We start from the raw sequence: 23,087 nt of genomic DNA, 5'->3' as shown, positions 1-23,087 counted from the left end.
GACTCGGGGGCTCTCCGTTTTGTCGGATTGCCGATACTTATCTTTTGCTGCATTCAGGGGTGGAGTTCAAGAAAGTAAAGTGGCAGAGAGTGAGTCTCTTTATCCAAGTGAGACACAACGCAGAATCCAATTTAGGTCTAGTGTTGACTCGTAATATTGACTAGCACGGGCACCTTTAGATGGCTGCTCCGTTGAGTTTCTTTTGTTTGTTTTCCAACTACACCAAGTCACATATCTGGTCATACTGAGCAGGCTTACTGGTAGTATTGGAGCAACATATATTAAAACAAAAACTTTATTTCTTTCTATGACACCCTTATCTATTCGTCTATAATCTGCACCTTGATGGCTCGGGCAGCAGGGTTGCTAGCGGTAGCAAATGCCTCAAGTCCCTCCTCCAGCTTGTATCGATGTGACACCAATGGCTTCAGATCGATGAGGCCAGCATTGACCAAGGCAATTGACTTGGGGTAGATGTCATGGTAGCGGTACTGGAACCGCAGATCGATCTCCTTGGCCGACATGTGCATAAAGGGGATGTTTTGGAAGTCCTTTCCGACACCAATGACGAAAACCATACCTCCGAAACGAGTGGCCTAGAAACAAAACGCGTTAGATCATTCGGAGATGCACCCGTCATACTAATGGGGCTAACTTACGTAGATTCCTGCATGGACACTGCTCTCCACACCAGTACATTCAAGAACCAGCTTCGCCTCCTGTCCGAGCTCCTTGACGATACGAGCGCCCAGATCTTGCGGGGTTTCTTGCTTCTGAACTAGAATAGGCTGTACGCGAGGAACTAGCTCCTTTGCCTTGGCGAGACGGTTCTCGTCAATGTCTGTGATGACAATTGGCGCCGCACCCGCTGCGTTGGCCGCTAGCAGTGTGACAAGACCAATGGGGCCAGCGCCGCAAATGACAAGAGGATCCGCCAGACGAAGCCCTGAGCGATCAATACCAGCCAGTGCAACAGTGAGAGGCTCAAGGAGGGCTCCTTCCTCGAATGATACGTGGTCGGGGAGATGATGAAGCCAAGCTTCTGGATGAGCGTGGTACCTTCTCAGGGTACCATGGTGGGGAGGTGTAGAGAAAAAGACCACATCCGGACAAGCGTGGTACTTGCCCGTACGACAGAAGTCGCAAGTCGGCTTTGAGCAGGGAACGCCGCATTCCATAGCCACCCGATCGCCTGTTTCGCGCGTTAGCAGCGAGTCTAAACGAAGCCGAAGTATGCACTCTTACCGGGCTTAAAGCGGGTTACCGCGTCGCCAACCTGCAGGACGATACCGGCACTTTCATGTCCAAGGCCGTTGTCTCCCGTCACAATCATGGGGCCGATCCGGCCGTGCTTCCAGAAATGAACATCAGATCCGCAGATGCCTGTTGCGCGGACGTGAACTAGACACTCATCCGCAGCAAGCTTGGGCACTTCACAATCAGCTACCCGGAGGTCGTGGGAAGGGCTTGTGTGAATGGCAATGTTCTGAGGCTTTTTCTGGAAAACGTCCATGGTGACGATATGATGTGATGTAATGTGAGTATGATGAGTGTTGTTGCATGGTGTTTGTAGTGCCTGCGGAGTATATATAGCGAGGCACGGCCCTGATTACGTGTTTAGCGAGGGGTGAATAATTCTACGGGCCCCGAGTTACAATCACTCATCAATCGGCGGGATACAGATAGGAACGTGGCGAGGGGCACTCGGGGCCAGCTCCAGTATGTTCCATTGGCAGTGAGTTTCGGAGATTGTGCCGCAGTGCATAGCGTGGAGCAGATTCCAGCAAGAGATCCGAGACTCCGAGAAGGAAAATCAGGCAGCTCGAGGCAACTTATGCAGCCAGAATGCCAGAGAGATACCCCACGTTTCTCCAATGCAACGACGGTCAAAACACTCGACCCGCTTTTCGATGGGTTCTCTGGAGTCACAGGAACGCATGTGCTGGCATCCCCGGAGATAGCCCCGAGTGTGGCGCGGCGGGATCCCGACTTGCACCAGGCCCGAGAGGGTCCCGGTGGATGCAGTGAAGTCACTTCGGGGTCAAAGTTGATGGATCTCGGAACTACGTTTTTCTGTTGCTGGAGTTAAATACCGGAATACAACATGACACTGACGCGGGAGACATCGTCGCCGCAATCAGAAAACCACCATGTCGTTAGAGGGAAAGATTGCTATTGTTACTGGGGGAGCTAGAGGAATCGGAGCAGGGATTGTTCGTAGCTTAAGCAAGCAAGGCGCAAAAGTGAGTATCCAGGCCTCTTCTTTGCTGTATCTCCTTGAATTGGTGCTTACCGACATAGGTCGCTTTCAACTATGTCTCTCCCTCGTCCAAAACTGCTGCCGACAGCCTTGTCGAAGAACTCCGCGGCAACAACAAAGATTCTGTTGCAATCCAAGCAAACGTGACAGATGTATCGGCGCCAGACACCATTATTAAAGCCACTTTGGCTGCATTCAAGACAGACCATATCGACATCCTGGTCAATAACGCCGGAGCAGGCGACAACAGACCGCTTGAAGAGGTGACGCTGGAAATCTACTCACACCTAATGGACGTGAATGTCAAGGCGGTTGTCTTCATGACACAAGCTGTGCTTCCATTTATCAGTCGCGGTGGGCGTATAGTCAACCTGTCGTCTATCTCAGCAAGGGGCGGATATCCAACACAATCAGTCTACGCAGCCAGCAAAGCTGCTGTCGAGGGGTTAACAAGAGTCTGGGCGACCGAGCTCGGGCATAAATACGGCGTGACAGTCAACGCTGTGAACCCGGGGCCTGTTGACACTGATATGTATCAGGCCGCTGGCCCAGTGCACTTGGCTCGAATGGAGGAGGAAAACAAGAAGGTACCTGCTGGACAGCGATGCGGTACCGTAGAAGATATCGGTGATATTGTCACATTCCTTTCCGAAGAGCGGTCTCGGTGGGTTACTGGGGATGTTATTTGTGCAAACGGTGGCATATTGTATACCTAGACTCGACTAGACATCTGGTTCAATAATAATAGACTACAATCAAAGGCAATAACACTCATCGCACACTATTTAATCCTTTGACCCCTAAATCTACAACAGCTAACCGCCGTGGACGAGAGCTGCGTTTCCATCTGCCAAGTAGCAATAAGTCTGCATGACTGAGTCCAGGCTCTCGTTTTTTGGGGGTTCGCCCGGTTCCACCCCGAGCCGTGTGGACTATACAAGCAGCTCGGTGATAGCTCCGCCCAATAACTTCACTTTCATTGTGCCCCCAATCTCCCAAGGCCCCGCCCCTCTTTTGTTTTCATTCTTGACTCTGGGTTTTGGAACTCCTATGCTTTTGTTATCTCTCAAGCTTCATGCTCAACAATTGCTGCAGTGCCATCTTCAACAACCCCACGGTCTGTTGAATCTTCACCAAACCATCGGCAAGAGTTCGATCTGACAAATGCAGAATGCAATAAGTACTTCATCCATTATTCATGCTCGCTCATTTGATATTGGCCTGCCCTTGACTTCACTCGCCATCTCCTCCGACTCTTGGACGTCATTCCGTCTACCATCGGCCAAACATGGGGAATCCAGAAGCGGACACCATAATACAATCGAATTCCAACCCGTCCGCACCAAAGAATCTAAAGAAACCAAAGAAGCGCACACGTAGTCGTGTCGCCTGCGACTGGTGTCATTCCAATCATGCGCGATGCGATCGAGTATTCCCGTGCTCAAGATGCCTTAGCAAGGGTACTCCTTGTGAGTTTACCCGGCTGCGTCGCAAACGAGGGCGCCACGCAAAGACCGAAGTTCTGGAAACAGGTACCTTTGAGGGGGCAAACACTGGGCTCAGTGCCGATGCTTTGTCTCCAGGCGAACAGTCAACGGCTTCGTCGACGATTTCCAGTGTGCAGACACCCAAGGTTCCTCAGCAAGGTTTATACTCGACACATGGTTTAACTGTTATCAGTCCAGATGTTGAGGAACTACCGTCGTTCGAGGACATGCCGTGGCTTACTCAGGGAGTTCAAGCAAAGGAAAACAACATGGGAGATTTTATTTTGGGACAGGATACACATTCCAATACTTTCCCGATAAGAACTGGCTTGGGTGACAGTGGATTCTCCTTGGTGCTCTCAGCCGATGAAGATTCCACTGAGGATGGACCTTCTACGCTTCCTGAATTGGCTTCTGAAACTGTTTTCAGATCTGGAGATATAATACCATCTCTGAGGTACCCCGTTTTACAAACCCTGTTGCCGTTCATCAAGACGGAGCTCTCCCCAGACCTGGCGTGCGGTCTTCTCGACCTCTACTTTGCCAGTGCTTTCCCAACGCACATGCATCCTCTATGCAAGCATATGTATTGCTTCGTACTGAGGAAAGCTTCTTTCCTGAGTGAAAGGAATTACCGTCTTACTAGTCCAGCTTTGTTGGCCAGTATGCTATGGGTGGCCGCCTCGGACGACCATGCACTCTCCTTGCCTATGACAGCTCAACATCAAAAGAAGCTCTGCCAGTTCCTCAGTTCGCTCACGATTAAGCTATTGAAACCTGGTATGACTACTAATGAGGCACCTTTATCTATGAATGAGCCAAGAAATCTCGAGACCATGCTCTGCCCTCCAACGCCTGGTGATGGTGCACAGAGCTTTGGACGCCCTGATAGTTCTCTGGACGATGTTATTACGTATATACATATTGCCTCTATTACTTCAGCAAGTGAGCAGAGCGCACTCAACCTGAGGTGGTCGGTATTTAGCACCCTGCATTAAACCTTCACAATCTGATGGATGTTTCTAGGTGGTATGCGGCATTCACACTCGCACGGGAGCAGAAATTGAACAGGGAAATAGAGACGGCACCTAATTCTGAGGGCCATGACTTGTGCTTCCCGTACATGAGCACATCCTTCGAATCTTCGGTGTCAACCCGGAAGCCCCTAGGCTGTCTGTGCTCTCGAGGTTACGGTTCCGTAATCCAAATCACGGAAGAACAACGCGAAGAGCGTCGCAGGGTTTGGTGGTTACTGTACATAATGGATCGTCATCTGGCATTGTGTCACAGTCGACCTTTGATGCTTCTAGATTCCGAAAGCGAAAATCTTCTTCTCCCCCTCGACGAAGAAGCATGGCAGGCTGGAGAAATACACAGCAACAGCGCCAATTTTGCCGGCCCGCATTGCATGGTATCGGGATCCAAGAACATGCGGCGCATATTTCCTGACTTTGCATGTCGTGATACATCGACATTCGGGTTCTTCCTACCCCTAATGACTATCATGGGTCAAATAATTGATCTCAATCATATTAAGAGCCACCCTATGCTTGGACCAGAGGCCCTCCGACAGGGTGGATGGGAGGCCCAACTACACGAAGTGCTTCGCCAGCTCGATCTATACGAAGCCAGCCTCACTGCCTTTATTACAAGCGCCTTTGACGTTAAAGCATCATCAATATCGGCAACGACCTCCAACACGACAGAGCGGTCGGAAGCCCAGACGTATTTCTGGCTCATACAAACAGTCACCTCCTATGCGTCATACTACATTGACGTATTTCATATCCTCCAGGATGGTAGGTGGGATCCAGTTTCCCTCATGCAGGACAAAGGTTTCTGGGCTTCCTTGCCAGACTTCACATCTGCGATACCACATGCCCTTAAAGCCGCCGACTCGGTCAAACAAATCCTAAAATTCGACCCCGACGTCAGCTTCATGCCAAAATTCTTCGGGACCCAGCTACTTCAGGGCGGCTTCTACTTCCTCCTTATTCTTGAGCGATTGCAGGATAAAGCAGGGGAGCCGTTCTTGAATGCTTGCGATGTTCTGATTCGGGCCACCGAGTCTTGTATTGTTACGCTGGATAATGGGTTTCAGAGACAATTTTGCCAGATCATGCGGAGCACTTTAGCACAGGCCCGCGGGCGTCCCGCCAGTCATTATGAAATTCAACAGCGACGAAGGGCCATCTTGGCTCTACACCAGTAGATTGGGGCAGGCACCGGGTTGGCCGTCTAATGCTATGAAACATGCGATTTCACAGAAACAATTGTCAAGGACAGGCATATTTCATAGCTCCTTGCAGAAATCCGAGTATCCGTTTGGAAAAGAAAACTAGCACTCCACAGAAAGATCCCGAATTAGATACCGCGACAACTGACGATGAGGCGGGGTGGCTGTCCATACTTCGGCCACTCGCCAAGCACTGGTCCACTTCTCGGAGGAAGCGCCGTCATTGGAGGACTGGGCTCTCGTGGACGAGCAACTGTCGCCAGCTTCCAAAGATACAATCTAATTTTCGAAGTTCGGCTTTTTGGTCAACACTGGGGGTTACCCAAGGGAAATTGCACACACCCGTACCTCGAATCTGGACAAAGCTTTCTTCTTGCGCCGAATCTGTCTGAGAAACCGAGAATACTCCGTGTGGTTGAAGGGGCAAGTGACGGCGACTGTGGAGCAATACGGTAATGATGGGGAGGGAGTACCGACGTCCTCCAGATTTGCAACCTCGATTCTCCCAACTTCACCTAACTTGATGGTATTGCTCCATCATGGAATCAACATCTCGGTCACGGCATATCCTGCGCAAGACGTTTGCCTGCGATGAATGTAAGCGGCGCAAGATCCGCTGCTCCGGCGATGAAAACTGCATGAACTGCATGCGGGACGCGAAGTCATGCCGATACTCATCACCGTCACATCAGCTGTCAAAGCTGCAGAGGTATTTTGCTTGCCAATTTGTTTGCGTGCTTTGTAAGAGACAACGCGCTAACGCGTTTCCATCCAGGCGGCTTCAGGAGAGTGAGCGTTTGGTACATGACATGGAGAAGGCTTGGGCAGCATATCTACCGTCTGTTGACCTCCAGGAGGCGCTTCGCACCGTTCGCCTACATGACGACTCGACCGCGGTGGTGCCGAAGAAGATAAAGCACCACCATGATTTGACGCATTCTACTGAGCAGCCACCGACCAGCGTGGCCGAACACAGCAATGCGGAAGACTACGAGTTTGACGAATCACAAGATTTCGATAACTCAACAGATGGCATGGGGTTTTTGACAATAGATCCCCATAAAGCCGGCTATACGGGTCCACAGTCCGGAGTGGCTGCGTTGAAATTCCTGCAGTCGCTTCCTCTCTATATCCCACTAAGCAGTTTTATCCCGGCTTCGTCGTTGGACGACGATGATATCTCCGGTATTGCTTTACCCAGAAAGCAATCAGAAGTCGCCCGCTATCTTGATGATTATTTTACGTTCTATCACCCTGCATATCCAATCTTACATGAAGGAACGTTTCGTGCACGGGTATCGGGTGAGTCTGGAATGGTTCTATCCGCAGTAAACAGACTCTAATGGTTTCTAGGTGCGTTGGCCAAGCCTCATGATGGCTCATGGCCTTTATTATACAACATCGTCCTTGCGATAGGCGCGTTTGCCGGTGACTCAAATGGGACGAAAATGGACATAGTGTTTTTCAAGGAAGCGCGAAAATACCTGTCGATGGATGTCTTGGAGAAAGGTTCCCTTAGCTACGTCCAGGGAATTGTTCTAATGGCCAATTACTTACAAAAGCGGAATAAGCCTAATGCTGCCTTTATCTTAGTTGGTATTGGCTTCAGTATGGCTCTTGCGATTGGCTTACATCGAGAATTCGGGATGCCCAGCACGTCACCATTCACCATGGAAGTTCGACGACGGGTATGGTGGACGCTCTTCATTTTCGTCTCGGGCGTTCAGTTAATTCTAGGCCGCCCGGCCGTCTCGCTCGTCGGTGTCAATGTTCGCCTTCCCGCCAATGTAGACGATCACGATCTCGCTGTGGATATGGAAGAGCTCCCGGAGAGCCAGACAGGGCCAACAGTTACCTCTTGTCTCATCGCACAAGTCAAGCTAGCCAAGATTGCCAACGCGATTCAGGTCGAGCTTTTAACTCATCATCTCCCCACCTCCGGCAAAGCTCAGGATCTGGAGAACCGCATTTCTTCCTGGCACAATGAGCTTCCTCCTCATTTCAACACGGACATCTACCTCGAGCCGCGGTTCGATATTCCAAGACGGGTCGTGCTCTGGAGATCATACCACCTACGGATTGTCATAAACCGGCCGTTCCTATTTCAAAATATCACGTCGAAATCTGAACTCGACACATCCATTAGCCCGATTGCTTCTTGTCTCGATGCTGCGGACATGTGCGTTACGTCGATTTGCGGGTTCCTCGAGTCGACGGACAACCGACAACGAGGGCTTACCTGGTACGCGACGTGCTGGCTTCTAACAGCAAGCTTCGTCCAGGCAACATGCTACGTCTACGGGCCAACGCATCCTTTAGCGGCTTCCTGGAGGTGTCATATACAACGAGCGGTGGACTGTCTAGGGAGTCTAGGGTCATCCCATGACATGGCTCTCCGCGCCAGGGTTGTTCTCCAAAAGGTTCTAGGTAAGTCACGCCCAGTTTTATACTCTATGAATAACTTCGATAACTAACACCTTGGTTGCATACAGAGCACGGTCATGAAAGCACATCCCCCGGCAGTTTCGATCCATTCTCGTTGACGCAGATGACCGGGCCCCTCCGCCCACCCTGGTCGCCATCGGCTTGGGGTGAGAATCCAACTATGTACAATCCGTTTGGTCAACATCTGGGTGGCAATTTCCGATACGCGCAGGGGTCACTAGGGGCGGAGTTCTTGGATGCTGCTGGTGGATTGATGATTCAAAATTTATTTGGCGGTTCGGAGGGGCAGCAAAATACCTCTTGGACCCCGGGTTAATGTTTCTGGAAAGTCATATTTTGAAGGACACCAAAATGTATAGATAGCGTTGGTGTCTTCCCTTCAAATGTACATATAGTTGATGGTATACACGTGATATGAAACCTGTGTCTTTGTTCACGAGAGCTGAGCCACGTGCAATGAATAAGCCTATTAAAAGGCAAAAAAGAAAAAAAGGGAACGAATATTTCCCTGGCCTCCTGTATTTTACATCAGGTTCATCGCATTGTTCCCCTGGCAGTACTCCAGTTCCGAATACCGACCCGAATAGAATCCGCTAAGCGCCTCTTGGCGCTATCGAACTATCTCCGATAGTTGGTGCCAACTAATCTTCCTTAGAACAACCAAACTCTCCCGCGTCGAGCATCGAGGAAGATGGTCGATGTAAACGTTTCTTGGGGCACGTAAGTCTACTCAGTTATCCTCGCTCCCCCTCCTCATCTTGGAGAGAACCGCGAGTATTAACCGCGTACAGCATCAAGAGCCTCGCGCTCATCTTCGCCCCGATTGTCCTCCCACGAATCCTCAACTTCGTTCGCTATGTCAAAGTCGCTCTAACGCAACGGCCGAGTCCTCGGCCTCTCACACCCGCTGCTTCTCGGGCTCTCAATATCCTCTTTTTCTCGATCCTCGTCTCCCTGTTCCTTACCTTCCCTTCGAGCCCATTCTCGCCGAGCCCGAGTATTTTCTCTCTCACGCGCTCCCGCATTAATACGCCATTAGACGCAGTATTTTCGAGGCTGGCACGTCTGCGAGATGGGGGTGTCCTTACGGAAGCGGACAAGCTGCTCAGGTCGAAGCTTGTATCGAAGGACGCGCGGAAGATCTATTTACGGTACGGGGAGAAAGCACTGACGCAGTGCCGATTCTGCAAGCTCGATAACCCAAACACCTACGCGCTGTTCTATTACCCTCTCAACTCGATGGTCCTACACCTAGTCCACATGGCCGTCGTAGGGATTGCGACCTCTGCCTCGTTCGCCGGAAGAGACGCATCTAGATGGCGCACGAAATTTACAATTGCGGGATTGCTCCTGGCCGTTGCCGATCTCTATGTTGTGTTCATGTATGACCCCATCAAGTCCGGCCCTCAAGCTGTACGGGATGGAATCGCGGTTCCGCCCGCTGTCTTTCAGAAGATGGCTGTGTTGCGTCCGCTGGCGCTTGCGTGCTTTGATATTGTCCTGGCCGGCTTCATCTACGTCACTGCTACGAATCGATGGTTCTTTACGCCGCCGAGCCAGGCGGATGAGGTGGATAAGATTGTGTCGGCGTCCTTGGCGTCGCTCACCGGGACAAGCACAAAGTTGCATGTGGCGAGTGTGACGAAGAATGCAGTAGTTCGAGATAAAGTGCTGAAGGACCGCGATGATTCATATTGGCAGACGGTGGTTGCGAACGGAGAAGGTGCTCCGGGAGCCCCATCGGAAGTATGGGAGGAGGAAGAGGTGGTGCGGGCAATGTCGCGGGCGATGGCGGGACAAGGAGGAGTTGATCTGGCCAAGCTGGGAGTCAGTGCAGCGGAGTACGTGAATGGAGCGACGGCGGGGTTAGAACGAGAGATTTCATAGACCAGGTAGATAGCGCATGCAACTTTTTGAGTACACATGAGGTATCCAGCTAGGGTCAGACGACTGAAGATCGTACATTAGCTTCCGGACGAAGGGCGTCGTCATGGCCTCTAGCGAGGGCTTGTGAAGCGGGACAGGAATGCCATTGGGAGAGCGCGGTGCGGAGGCGGTGTGCCCCTATGCTGGTACTTGGGCGGGCCTGTTGGGGCCAGCCAATTTGTATGCGGTCGCAGGCCCTCCCGCGGTACCAGCACCGGGCCCTGACCAGGAGCTGTCCCTCATCCTCCAACTGCAACTCTACTGGATTTGTTTTGCTTTTCTTGGATTCGTCGCCATTTCTTCCCCTCTTCTCGATAGCGGTGTGTGTCTGTGCCTCGCACTCCTCAACTTTCTGCGACCGAGGATCCTCGTCCTTGATTTCCTTGCACGTTTCGTCTCGTTCCCACTCCGCCAGGGCTGAAACAGAAAGAAGGACGGTGGTTTCTCCTCCCCAACACTCCGTCCCGCGGAATTCAGACAGCTGTATCTCGAGCAAACACAACACCAGCACTCGCTCAACACCTGTGCCCATCCCGAACTCTAGCTTTCGTACTGTGGTCTGGAACCACGTATTCGCTCGTTTGCATCGACTCGCTTCGAAATCGCTGGCTTCGGTTCGAAAAAAAAGGCCCTTGTTGATCCTGCACCCTTGGCCACATCCCTTTGCACGAAGTAACGATTCACCACCCACTCTGAGCTCGTGTTCTTCGAGCTCCCCTTCAAGTTATGGCCGTAGACACGTCCTCGCCGCCGCAGTCGGTCACGGAGCTCAATGCTTGTGTGACGACCTCTTCGCACCGCCCAGTTAAAGACACCACGTTCCGAGAATGGGTGGTTTCAAACCAGATTGGTATGGATGAATTTTTGCAAGCTCGGGCCTTTTTTGTTTTTTGTTTTTTTCCCTTTTTTTTTTGTTCTTGCCTTCCTACCTAGTTGGTCTACTGTACACTAACAGGGGTTTCTACTCGCTCATTTAGGGATATCCTTGACGTCCCTTTCTATGCTATTGGCCGTCCACCACCTCTACCCTTCTCTTGCGCCGTACACCACACCTTTTTTCCAGCTGTCGTACTACCAACCATCACAGGGGGTATACATTCAAGGATGGGACGATATCTACTTTGTCGTGAGTTCCGTATTCGCGTTCACCGCAATTCGTGCCATTGCGATTGAGTGGGTTTTCCGGCCAATGGCGCAGTGGTCTGGATTGAAGAAGAAAGCCTCAATCCGGCTCGCTGAGCAAGGCTGGATGTGCTTATACTATGCGTTCTTCTGGACATTCGGAATGGTCAGTCTTTCCTACGCCAGTTCACGGCGGCCCCGGCTGACTTTTGACAGTATATATGGTCACAATCGAACTACTGGATGGATTTCAAGGCTATCTGGGCCGACTGGCCTGCGCGTGGTGTTTCTGGCATGATGAAGTGGTATCTCCTAGCGCAGCTTGCGTTCTGGGTGCAGCAGATCTTCGTTATCAACATCGAGGAGCGGAGAAAGGATCACTACCAGATGTTGACTCACCATTTCATCACCAGCTCCCTCCTCACATCCGCTTATGTTTATGGCTTCTACAACGTCTCTAATGTGGTGCTGAGTTTGATGGATGTCGTGGATCTGCTTTTGCCGGTATGCTATCATACTTGCTCATTTTCAGGTTGCAACTGGGTACTAACTCGTATGTAGATTGCCAAAATCCTCAAATACCTAGGTTTCGAACTGAGCTGCAACATCGCTTTCGGTGTTTTCATGGTCGTATGGGCTATTTCTCGCCACATCATGTATCCTCTGCTCTGCTGGTCTATCTTCAAAGATGTCCCCGCTGTGATGCAGTGGGGCTGCTACTCTGGCGCAACTGGGGAGATGATCTCTACCGATGGATATCCTGACCGGGTGATGCACCTTTTCTCCCCATTTTTGGACATCGACGGCCCCATCTGCATGAACCGTACAATCAAGTGGATCTTCCTAAGCTCCCTGTTATCACTCCAGGCACTCTCCATTGTTTGGTTCACCATGGTCATCCGTGTGGCAGTGGGCGTTCTCCGCACCGGCAACGCAGAAGACACCCGCAGCGATGACGAAGAGGAGGAAGAAGACACTGTACCTAAAGATGCCACGAACGGCAGTGTCGTCTCAGCAGAGGTCTCAAGCGCTGAATGGCGCCGATCCAACGGACCGTCCTCTGCGCGACCTCGCCGCAGCGATCGCAAAGCATTACTTGGGCGTATCGGATGTGATACGCGTACCTAGCCACCTTGACCCGGTTTCGTACATCTCCGTCTAGATAACGCCATCAAACTGTGGTATTCCCATATCGCACATCTGATGAACCGAGAATATGACTACATGACGTATATCCGTATCTAACCATTGTCCTTTTGAAGAAAATTATATTGTCTACGTTTGATACCACACATCACATCTCAATTGTTTTGTTGTTTCCGGGTTGCTTTTGTTTGCCGTTCCTGCTTTGGCCAAATCGACTCGGCCATGTGTTACGTTTTTTGTCATTGATTATATATCCTCTCTTCGTACACCGCTGTCCTTGATTTAAAGAGGCCGGTTGATTTAAATACCCACTTTGTTGTCAAGGGATGGAATCGTGTACTTACTGTACTGATCTTTAGTATTGGTATGTTTATGCATGCTTACTTGGTGCGGGTATATCAACAACTGAAGCGAGCACCAAACCGTTATGGGCTTCTTCTTCTTAATGTTATTTTCCGTAGCCTAGCCAGGAATGGAGCGTAGTATTTTTTTTTCGGTGTCTGGCGTATTCTATGGATTCGGCCTGAGACGAGGACCTAAATAATTCGCAGCCGCTACTATGCACTAGCCCTTCTAGTAAACCCTAAGTTCTTGACTTGACGTGCTTTCGCCCCAGACTCTACTTTTCGAGCTTAAAAGAACAATTTTAGTTTCTATCAAATGGATTCCGATGTCTACCTTACATGCAAGACATAAGTCTAAATGACAGATAAAAACGTTCAATATTGGATTATAGACCTTAGATTTCATAACATTCGTTTCCGCTTCATATACAATCGTAAAGGCGCATGCAATAATGAGAAGAACTATGTTCAAACAGGGACATTGGGATCATCAATCCCAGTAAAAGGGTCCAGCTCACTACGTGCCGGAACCCTAACCTCCAATATCTCACGACGCAATTCGTCCTCATCCCAGAAATACCCTCGCTCGCCGCAGAACGCGGAATCTCTCAGCTTTGCCCTTGCGGCAAGGGCTTCGACGTCGACTGTTTCTTCGCCGAGTGCGCACTCCTGCTGTGTAAGTATAAAGTTAATGAGGACTTGGCGGATTGTGTCCCAGATTGTGCCGTGGCGTTTCCACTCGAGGTGTTTTGTGATGCGGACCATGCGCGAAACGACCCAGCATCGGGCGCCAGAGTCGTCGTGGTCTTCGCCAGGCATGAAGCCCGTGGTTTGCAGGAAGAGCCAGAGAATGGATGTTATGCTTGGGTTCTCATGGGGATTTATACAGTCGATTGCGTGTTCGAGCCATTGAAGGTAGGGGTTGAAGGGGGTGGAGGTGGAGTAACTGTGGTAGAGGGCTACAGTGATGAAGAAGAGACAAGACATGCAGGTATATTCGTCAATGAAACGGATGCCGCGAATCCCGTGATCATAGTCTGGAAGAAGAGTAAGGATTGAGTGTAACTTTGTACCTGGGGCAAAGCTTTTGATGCGCGAAGGTGTATCTAGAGACGCCAGAGCAGATGGTGAGTTTAAAGCAGTACGTTCGAGTTCATGTAAGTGGCGGAAGAAACGGAGGAAATCCTCGCAGGCGCGATATTGATCGCAAAACATCTCTATGTCTTCCTGCGCAGTCAAATTATGAGCAATATAGAAGTGTACATCAGGATCGAGGAAGTCGAAGCCAGTTGGTGGGGTATCTGGTATAGTGCCGGTCCAAGGGAGCGCGGTACCGACTGTAGCCTTTGAAGCGCAGCTGAAATCCACCCTGCAAAAGTAAGCGGACTGCTAGCTACAGAATAATATAGAAAAGTGTACCAGTATAGAACTTTCCCCAGAAATGGACTCGACTTATGCATTACTTGCATACCTCCTCGGTTCCTGGTCATGGAGGCAAGCCCCCTGAAGTGCATGCGCTCAATCGACGCATCTTTCGACCATTTCTACGGGAGTCAGCTTTGCAAGACATGATACCAAGCCAACCTACCTCAATAACAGCCATTGTGGCAACAGCATAGATGGTCCCGTCATTCGCCGTTTTTGAGTCCATCTGAATGCGTTCGCTCATCAATTGCAGAGCCCGCATTTTGTGGGTAAGACTCTGGACCGACTCTGTTTTCCCCTCTACTCCTGCACGATGTTTCGACGCAATTGCCAGCATCGCCTGAAACGGGAGTTCATCATTCAGCGCCAACTGCTTGAATATCTCCTTCATGGGATTTAAGTTGTTTGCAGCGGAGTCAATGAACTTGTACATCATAGATGGATATGTCACGATGACTAGCAGGGCTTGTCAGCTAAATTAACAGCATCCCGGGTGAGTCTAGTTACAATGTTGGATCAACTCGTGATCTGCACCCTTTATGGGTATCGGATATGAGTTGAAAGGGTCCCGAACTGCGCCATGGTCAGGCACGGCTTGAGGCTGGGTATAGCGAAGCTTCGGGGCAAGCAATGGACTTGTAGACTCCCGTTTAACCTTCTCGGTTTTCGGCAATAATTGACGAGGAGGCGTTTTCCCCTCTACGTCAGTTAGATGCTCTTCCGCAGTAGGTGGCGAATTTCTCTTCTTTTTACCAAAGACATCATCCTGGTTATCATAAGTGGTTGCACCGGCTGGTTGCGAACGGGGTTGATTTGAGATAGGACGAGCAATCCAGTCGGTAGCAGGCGCTCGTGTCACACCTAACCGTGTAATACTATCTATGCGACGCTGGTGCATATACTGGCGCATAGCATGGCGGCGGACCTGGCGGCGAGACTCGTTGTCGGTCACCAGAACAAACTCAAAGTTCTTTGATTCTGATTTAGACTGCGACTGTCGGCCTGCTCTAGATCGTTCCGAACCAGCATTAAACGCGCCTGTTGTTGAAGCAGGGCTCTCCACAGCTGGTGAGGGTCGAATATCAGGGTCATTGGGCCATTTCCCCAACCTGGCGCCGTCCTCGCTCATGGTGGCATTATCGGTAGCGCCAATCAACAGTGCGATATAACACGGAGCAGCCCTGCCAGTGGTGGATACGCTAGACAAGCACAAGCGCAGTTCCTTCTTGGACCGCGTTAGGGTCGCTCTGATGGGTGAGTTGGAAGATATGTAAGTCCAATGCTCGCCATTTGCCCGATTTCCTGATTGGGATCTACCCCTCATTCTCCACGTGATGCTTCAACGAACGTGGTTCTGGCCTGACTCAGCTAGCAGGTTGCACGAGAAATCGAAACCCTTGGGCCTTGGGCCTTGGACCTTGGGCGTTACAGACAAAAAAGTTGGGGCCCGGAGTTGAATTCCGCGCGTTGAGGCTGCATGACTCGTGCGTTTTTATGCACATAACTCCGGGCTATGCTCCGCTCCGCGACGATCGCCTGGGGAATCTTGGCCTCGTGCTGTCCAATTCGATATATGGACCATGGGTGTCTACTTGGTATATCTTTGCCTAAAAGATTAAATGTGCAGTTTCATATCTCAATACGGTTCCTAAACGGTCGGGCTTTCATTTTCTCCGTAGTCAATTCCTTTCGAGCCTCCTACATATTCGATGTATATATTTGATTGACCTGCGATATGCGTGCTGGGCAAAATTGCTTCTGCAGACATTTCAAATCAGCGGTTTCTATGAGTTGGTTTGAATTTTCGCAGAATATCACTCCAGCAAATAATCAACCGCATATGTATGTCTCGACCCTATAAGGTCAACCTTAGCCTGAAAATACTCCGTGGCCTGTTTGCCTTGGACCCAGCTTCACGATACGATTTATCGCTCCCTCTACGCGGCCTCGTGAAGCGGCGTGGGGATACTTTTCCTAGAGGTAACAGCAATCATGCTGGGCCTAGGGAACGGGTTTTGCGAAGACCTGCAGGTAAAAGCAAGCATGGTCCGTGATGATTCGATGACTTCTTCCACTTCAAAGCCGCTGCTCAACTACCATTCTCTCGAAGCTTTGACAACGCCGCGGCAATTCCTTCACTGACATCCTCATCTTTCTCAGCTTCATGTCGGGGTACTGTTGAGCCATGCGCTTCCGCAAATATTTTATCATCCTCGACGTCACGAGGCGCATCCGTCGTATTCAACATGGTTATATCGCCATCACCCACACTCGGCCCAGTCCTCCCCAACCCACTCCGCTTGGGAGCGCTTGCTCCCTTCGTCTTCTCGACCCTAAAGTCCTCGCGCACAGTATTGCACCATTGTCTAACCTTTTTCTCACCCCATCCGGGAACAGCACTGATTTGCTCTGGCTGCGCGTTGATTGCGTTCTGTAAGCTGCCAAACGTGGATATAAGACTGGCGGCATCTGATTTGTTAATGGCCCGGGGCGCAGTGACAAACTCCACCAGTGAGTCTTTGTAAGATTGCGCTTGTTGGGTGCGGATTGCCGTTGGTTGGGAGTGTTCGCTTGATTTGAAGAGCTCTAGGTAGTGTGCGGCCTCCGGGGCGGACCAGCAGAGGACCAGAGTCAGGTTGTTGATGACTGATGTCTTGGATAGTTCCTTGAGACTTTCTTCATGGTTCGGTATGTCGACGATAATAAGAAGAACTCGCAGTAAGTATTTCCCCGCTAGTAATTTGATTCGCGAGTATATGTACTCCGGATGCAAGCGGTGGTATTTGAGCGATAGAAAGACCGCACAGGTGGTAGCTCCGAGAACGTAGTCGGCCGGGATATCGGCATACTCCCAAGGCAGAACCTTGATGTGATTCAAAATAGGGTTTCCTTTCTGTCGTGTTGATACAAGAATGCCAGAAGGACCGGGCTTGCTCGCCAGTGCCTGCGGCTTAGGCTGCTGGACTTGGGATTGCGGTGCTCGTTCAGAGGCTGATTGGGGAGTGGAAGCACCTGAAGCTCGGGGCTGGCCTGCCGCTTCAGCACGAATTACTGATTCAAAGTCAGCATCGTTGTCACCGAATTCCCCAGCCATTGTCGTGACCTGTATTCTGAACCTAGATGAGACAATTGAGCTGCCCTGCGTTATCTAATCGGCGAAACCTCCGTCTTTCACCGCCCGACCCACAGTTTCGCAGATTACCATCTGGGATTTTTCTGCCGCCGATTTTTTGTTCCAGAAACACAAAAATAGTCGGACGAAAAAGCTGCGCAGTATGTCTGATAGCAGCGAGATGAGCAGCCCGGAGAAGACTACTGTGACCCCCGAAGTCGCCATGGAGACGTCTCCAAGCAAACCCAAGTCTCAAGAAGATGCTGCCTCGCAGCCGCGAAGAGAATTGTTCATCCGATCGCTTCCCGCTTCAGCGACGACCGAGAGCCTCGCTGAGCACTTTTCGCAGTCCTACGTGATCAAGCATGCCGTTGTTGTTCTCGATCCTAAGACGAAACAGTCGAAGGGCTATGGTTTCGTGACATTTGCCGATGTCGAGGATGCGCAGGCTGCGCTGGAGGAATTGAACGGGTCGACGTTTGAAGGGAAGAAGATTAAGGTTGAATATGCGCAACCTCGTCAGCGTGTTGTTGATGAGGCTGCTGGGAAGAGTATGCCGTCTGCGGCTGCGCTGGAGCGCAAGAAGGAGAGGGAACAGCAAAAGGCCGATACCCAGCCACCGAAGCTAATTGTACGGAACCTGCCGTGGAGTATCAAGACCCCGGACGATCTCGCGCTTCATTTTAGGAGCTTCGGAAAGGTTAAATATATTACCCTTCCGAAGAAGGGGACCCAATTGGCTGGGTTCGGTTTCGTCGTGTTGAGAGGGAAAAAGAATGCCGAGAAAGCCCTGGAGGCTGTGAACGGCAAGGAAGTTGATGGGAGAACATTGGCTGTGGATTGGGCCGTGGAAAAGGAAGTATGGGAAACCCAGCAGAAGGAAGAAGAACAACAAGAGCCAGAGGTCAAGGAAGAGTCGAGCGATGTGGACATGGATGAAGGAGGCGTTGGCTTGGTCGATGAGGACCTCGACGAGGCCATGAACAGTGAGGAAGATGAAGAAGAAGAAGAAGATGATGATATCAAGGATGAAGATGAGGAGGACGAGGAAGTGGAACAGGAGGATAAAGAAGACGAGAGAAACGCCTCTACGATATTCATCCGCAACCTACCGTTCACATGTGACGACGAAACCCTCTACGACCACTTCACCCAATTCGGGCCCATCAGATACGCACGAATCGTCGTGGACCCAGAAACTGAACGCCCTCGCGGTACCGGCTTCGTCTGCTTCTGGAAGCCCGAAAACGCGCAGACCTGCCTGCAGGGCGCACCGAAACAACAGGACCCTCTGGCCGCGGAGAAGGAGAAAGGGAAGAAGGGATCGATCATTAAGCAGTCTGTTCTTCAGAATGAGAATGCCGACCCCACGGGTAAATACACTCTCGATGGCCGTGTCCTACAGATTAGTCGGGCTGTGAGCAAGTCGCGGGCTACACAGCTCCAGGAGGAGGGCGTCTCGAAACGGCTCGTGCGTGATACCGACAAGCGACGGCTGTATCTTCTCAATGAAGGAACGATCTCACCGAATTCGACTCTTTACCAGCAACTGTCGCCCTCAGAAATCAAGATGCGCGAAGACAGCTTCAAGCAACGGCAGAACTTCATCAGAAAGAACCCCTCCCTTCATTTCAGCCTGACTCGTCTCGCCGTCCGCAATCTCCCCCGCCATGTCACCTCGAAAGACCTCAAGCATTTAGCTAGAGAAGCCATTGTTGGATTCGCGAAAGACGCCAAGGAAGGTATTCGTGAGCCCCTCTCTAGAGAAGAGATGGACCGGGCAGCTGAGGAGATGAGAGAGGCGGACCGGTTACGAAAACAGAAGGGTGTTGGGATTGTCCGCCAAGCAAAGATTGTCTTCGAAGGCCGGGATGGAAGCAAGGTCGACGAAGGCAGCGGCGCAGGGAGAAGCAGAGGATACGGATTCATCGAATACTATACCCACCGGCACGCACTTATGGGTCTCCGATGGCTAAATGGACACGCCATTAGCCCGCCGAAGAACGTTTCCGAGGAATTGAAGGATAGAAAGAAGCGAGTGATTGTTGAATTTGCCATTGAGAATGCTCAGGTTGTCAAGCGCCGCAGCGAGCTACAAGAGAGGCGCCGCAACTTCAAGAAGGATAATAAGGATGAAGATGCACCTCAAAAAGGAGACCCGAAGAAGAACAACCGTGATTCTGGGTCTAAAGGCCAGAAGAGGAAGCGCTCTGAGAGCAACAATGGCAAGAGCAAGGAGGAAACAGAAGAGCAAAACAAGGTCGCGAAGCGGAATCGCATCATCGCAAAGAAGAGGATGCAACGGAAATCTCGTAAATGAGCGGCCTGGTTTTTGTTTTCTTATGAAGTTGAGCAGGAAAAGTTACATTACATGGTATACATATAGACACCTAATTAACGCTTGCACAGAGTCTACCCGGCATGCATTTTCAATAGGTTTCAAGTCATTTCACGTAGATAGATTTCGGCCTCCGTAGAAGCACATAAAATTGCAGTAGCCAGAACGCAAGAGGATGAGCAAAGCCAGACCGTAATAACGCGGCAAGTCACGAACGGGTATACGACAGAAAGAAGACCAAGATCATAGGGAATTACAATGTCCTCAATCCTAGTAGTTCTTAGCATCCTTAACCTTCCCCACAATGTTGTATCTCTTGCTGAAGAATGTGAACCATTCCTCCAGCACCTTCTTGTCCTTGTCTTCTAGATCGTACCACTCAGGCCTGCACTCTTCGGGCTTGAGGGATGAGCAGGCCAGGGCGCGAGACGCGTCTTTACCGGCGAAGACTACAGGATTTCAGTCAATGCATATTCAGTGTAATTCATTGGTTGATTGAAAGAGTTGGAGGTAGGGATAAAGAAGCGGGTGTTCTCACCTTTGTACTGCCCCTCAGGACCATACGCCGAGTTGCGACTCACGTCAAAAACAATTCCCCTAATGGCGACGTAGGTAGGACGACTGGGATCAGTGCCTGCAAACAAAGAAGAACTTTGTTAGTTATAACCTCCTTAATTCAATTCATACTATAATATAGCTTTTCTGAGGCCATGCGTGATCTTGTGTTCATGCGGAGAAGCATACCATCACACTTGGCCAGCTCCTCTGTGGTAATCAAGTCGTCCTTGGGAGGATCGAGTTGGACAGGCACCTTAGGCGCGAAGCGGCCAGAGTCTGTTCCAGTCATTGTGACGGTTGATGGGTATTTGGATATTGAGCTGGGTCAAAGGAAGTCCTGGGCAGAATTGGAAAAGGAAGGGAATTGTATAATATTAATGGGTTCCTGAGAAAATTGCAGAGCGCGGGGCAGGTGGGGGAGGGGAAGTTCACGACTTCAGGCGGTTTGGCGTCGGGGGCCGAAGGAATGGAGAAACCGGGAGTTCCCTTGCTGTTAATTCTGTGACTTCTGGTCAATTAGAGCTGCGGCTATCGTCAATTATTGCATTCAGAGCTTTGTAATAGGCCTATTGAGGAATTCACTGTGGATTCACAGGGAATTGCGTGATGACTGATGAGGACTGAACCGGGCCTCGAACATTCTTGTCAACCTCGGCTCTAGACTGCGTGCTCGCCAGGATGCCTTGACAGCAGCGCAAGGGAGTTAATAAGAGCAAGCAGCCTTTGAAAACCCTGACATTCTACTACTGCAGTGCGCCTGTGGACGGTATTCTGGAGGCCGAAAGACGAATCAAGAGACTGACGTCAATGACCAACGCCAGGCCGTGCGGAGGCGGCTATACACGGCGTGCCACAGTATCTAGTATTTGAATCGCTGCTCGTCTGGCTGATGGCAGCAAATGTTCCTACCTCTCACAAAAAACATGTCTTCCAGTCAAACACAGCAGTCGGACGCTCAACAACGCCGACGCCCTCAGCTTGCGAATCGAAGAGCGAGCGACAGCTTCGAACCGGATAGCAAGCCCAGCCAACGAGCAACCTCAGTCGAGTCTACCAGCTCAGAGACGAAGCTCTCCCATTATCTCCATTACCATGACAACGATTGCTTTTTTGCTCCGGACTGGCTGGACCGTCGAGTCGTGGAGGACCGAGAGCACGACATACAGTCCTAGGGGTTGGCTAGTGTGGCCTACCATACCGGACCTGATAGGCGAGGACGGAGTGAGAGGATAGCAAAGACAAGGCAAATGTCAGATGGAGGCGTGGCGGAACGGTGACTATCGCATTTCCCCGTGTAATGGACTCTGATCGGCGACAAGATGTAACTGTAAGAAGCAAGAGACGGGATTTCTAGCATGGCGCTACTGCATGGTTAAGTTGTGGGCTTCTTTTCTTGGTCACCTCACGGGCCGCGGCATTATTTTTCTAGATAAAGTCAACGTTCCCAGACTGAGCCTGTGGATATTTACTTAGTTTGTTATCCCAGTCCTGCGCACGCCCCGCCCAATACCATAGGGATTGCTTGCGACGGCATCTACCCGGTGGTACGTATCTTGGTCGGCGGGGAGAGTCGACGGGCCAGGGCAGATTCCCACATTCACAATCACACCCCATGGGCCGATCTCCTTGCCTCGCCCGTCATCTGCCACTGCAAGCCCTCTCTGATTCGCATTCATTTTTGCCGCCATGCTCTGGCGTCGCTCCTGGGCCTCTTGGTTCTCTCCCGATCGCCTGGAGTGCATAATGCTTTTGCCTCCTCGCGATCTCCTTCGGACGTGAGATACGATGCCGGACTACGGAGTCCTACCAGACTGCGATTCTACCTCGGCGCAACGGAGGCCCCGATACTATCTAGTCAACAGTGGGGGCACTGGAGCAAACGATGGAGTCGCGCAGTGATTAGAAGCACCTTCCCATCCCTTGATTTGCCCAATCGACCTGGAGAGTCCGGCTGCTAACCTGCTTTGTTTGATTCCTGCGGCGTGCCCGCGGTGGTCGTGAGGTCGCCTGCCGTTTTTTCTCTCCCCGCTGCCGTTCTATTTAATTGCTTGGCTTCGCTTTTTTTTGCTTCTCTTTCTGTTCGTTTTTCTCCTTCCACTACACCGTTTACTTTTCGTCATTCGCATTTTTTATTCCGATAAGCTTATCCGTTAGTTTTCCGCATTCACTGACTTCGAGCAATGTCGAAGTCCAGTGCAGTCCCCGAAGGCGCAACTCCAGGCCCTCTGGCCCATGGAGGATCCTCGCCCTCGGTCAATCGCTTCGATTTATCGATCAGCAGTTTGACAAAGCGCACCGGACACGAGAGCGAATCTACAGAAAAGGGACCCGTTATCAACAATCGCGAGGAATCCATTAAAGAGGGGTTGAAGCCGACTTATGATCATACTCACCGAAAACTCAAACCCAGACATGTCCAGCTTATTGGCATTGGCGGCGTAATTGGCACGGCATTGTACGTTCAAATTGGTCAAAGTTTGGCAAAAGGAGGTCCTGGGAGTCTCTTCATTGCATTCACGATATGGTAAGTCCTGCCCCACCTGCTTGCTCTTTTGCCATGGCATCTTTTGTCCTACTAGACCTAGGGTCTAGTAGGTTTGTGCAGATTTACTTGTGTCATCAGAAATAAATCGGATATGAGACATGTCAATCTCTCCGGAGAAATATCAATTGCTACTGAAGGCTGTG

The 23,087-nt window shown here is 50.9% G+C and overlaps 10 protein-coding genes across 10 annotated transcripts; 6 read left to right on the top strand and 4 right to left on the bottom strand.

The window, feature by feature from the left end:
- Window positions 1-270: 270 nt before the first annotated feature.
- On the bottom strand, window positions 271-1,856 carry ASPSYDRAFT_51162 (NAD(P)-dependent alcohol dehydrogenase). The gene is made up of 3 exons (XM_040848235.1): window positions 1,246-1,856; window positions 660-1,192; window positions 271-596 (listed from the first exon to the last, which is right to left on the bottom strand). The coding sequence occupies exons 1-3, from the start codon at window positions 1,511-1,513 to the stop codon at window positions 321-323; spliced, it is 1,077 nt and encodes a 358-aa protein (XP_040696862.1). The 5' UTR covers window positions 1,514-1,856; the 3' UTR covers window positions 271-320.
- Window positions 1,857-2,150: 294 nt separating this feature from the next.
- Window positions 2,151-2,976, top strand: ASPSYDRAFT_36618 (SDR family NAD(P)-dependent oxidoreductase; the record flags this gene model as incomplete). The annotated part of the gene is made up of 2 exons (XM_040845447.1): window positions 2,151-2,243; window positions 2,302-2,976. 2 exons carry the CDS (start codon window positions 2,151-2,153, stop codon window positions 2,974-2,976), a joined length of 768 nt encoding a protein of 255 aa, XP_040696861.1.
- A 572-nt stretch (window positions 2,977-3,548) lies between these two features.
- Window positions 3,549-6,274, top strand: ASPSYDRAFT_212810 (Zn(II)2Cys6 transcription factor; the record flags this gene model as incomplete). The annotated part of the gene is made up of 2 exons (XM_040844053.1): window positions 3,549-4,720; window positions 4,774-6,274. The coding sequence occupies 2 exons, from the start codon at window positions 3,549-3,551 to the stop codon at window positions 5,957-5,959; spliced, it is 2,358 nt and encodes a 785-aa protein (XP_040696860.1). The 3' UTR covers window positions 5,960-6,274.
- Window positions 6,270-8,877, top strand: ASPSYDRAFT_212802 (putative C6 transcription factor). Its single transcript, XM_040844052.1, has 4 exons — window positions 6,270-6,692; window positions 6,759-7,285; window positions 7,337-8,410; window positions 8,476-8,877. Exons 1-4 carry the CDS (start codon window positions 6,523-6,525, stop codon window positions 8,742-8,744), a joined length of 2,040 nt encoding a protein of 679 aa, XP_040696859.1. The 5' UTR covers window positions 6,270-6,522; the 3' UTR covers window positions 8,745-8,877.
- Window positions 8,878-9,119: 242 nt separating this feature from the next.
- Window positions 9,120-10,405, top strand: ASPSYDRAFT_1164607 (uncharacterized protein; the record flags this gene model as incomplete). The annotated part of the gene is made up of 2 exons (XM_040840153.1): window positions 9,120-9,148; window positions 9,220-10,405. The coding sequence occupies 2 exons, from the start codon at window positions 9,120-9,122 to the stop codon at window positions 10,313-10,315; spliced, it is 1,125 nt and encodes a 374-aa protein (XP_040696858.1). The 3' UTR covers window positions 10,316-10,405.
- Window positions 10,406-11,080: 675 nt separating this feature from the next.
- ASPSYDRAFT_163087 (putative longevity-assurance protein (LAC1)) lies at window positions 11,081-12,604 on the top strand (the record flags this gene model as incomplete). Its single annotated transcript, XM_040843131.1, has 4 exons — window positions 11,081-11,239; window positions 11,310-11,642; window positions 11,693-11,980; window positions 12,038-12,604. The coding sequence occupies 4 exons, from the start codon at window positions 11,081-11,083 to the stop codon at window positions 12,602-12,604; spliced, it is 1,347 nt and encodes a 448-aa protein (XP_040696857.1).
- An 830-nt stretch (window positions 12,605-13,434) lies between these two features.
- On the bottom strand, window positions 13,435-15,520 carry ASPSYDRAFT_94885 (uncharacterized protein; the record flags this gene model as incomplete). The annotated part of the gene is made up of 5 exons (XM_040853042.1): window positions 13,435-14,335; window positions 14,386-14,510; window positions 14,555-14,847; window positions 14,899-15,090; window positions 15,145-15,520. 5 exons carry the CDS (start codon window positions 15,518-15,520, stop codon window positions 13,435-13,437), a joined length of 1,887 nt encoding a protein of 628 aa, XP_040696856.1.
- Window positions 15,521-16,480: 960 nt separating this feature from the next.
- ASPSYDRAFT_94884 (DNA repair protein RAD10) lies at window positions 16,481-17,485 on the bottom strand (the record flags this gene model as incomplete). The annotated part of the gene is made up of 1 exon (XM_040853041.1): window positions 16,481-17,485. The coding sequence occupies one exon, from the start codon at window positions 17,483-17,485 to the stop codon at window positions 16,481-16,483; it is 1,005 nt and encodes a 334-aa protein (XP_040696855.1).
- Window positions 17,486-17,666: 181 nt separating this feature from the next.
- ASPSYDRAFT_94883 (mRNA-binding ribosome biosynthesis protein NOP4) lies at window positions 17,667-19,823 on the top strand (the record flags this gene model as incomplete). The annotated part of the gene is made up of 1 exon (XM_040853039.1): window positions 17,667-19,823. One exon carries the CDS (start codon window positions 17,667-17,669, stop codon window positions 19,821-19,823), a length of 2,157 nt encoding a protein of 718 aa, XP_040696854.1.
- Window positions 19,824-20,111: 288 nt separating this feature from the next.
- On the bottom strand, window positions 20,112-20,688 carry ASPSYDRAFT_94882 (putative progesterone binding protein; the record flags this gene model as incomplete). The annotated part of the gene is made up of 3 exons (XM_040853038.1): window positions 20,112-20,290; window positions 20,380-20,475; window positions 20,586-20,688. 3 exons carry the CDS (start codon window positions 20,686-20,688, stop codon window positions 20,112-20,114), a joined length of 378 nt encoding a protein of 125 aa, XP_040696853.1.
- Window positions 20,689-23,087: the final 2,399 nt, after the last annotated feature.

Source organism: Aspergillus sydowii (assembly GCF_001890705.1).
Source record: "Aspergillus sydowii CBS 593.65 unplaced genomic scaffold ASPSYscaffold_17, whole genome shotgun sequence".
In the NCBI taxonomy this organism is placed as follows: Eukaryota; Fungi; Ascomycota; class Eurotiomycetes; order Eurotiales; family Aspergillaceae; genus Aspergillus; species Aspergillus sydowii.
Note: the sequence above shows the minus strand (reverse complement) of the source record. Positions and strands in the feature narration are given on the sequence as shown.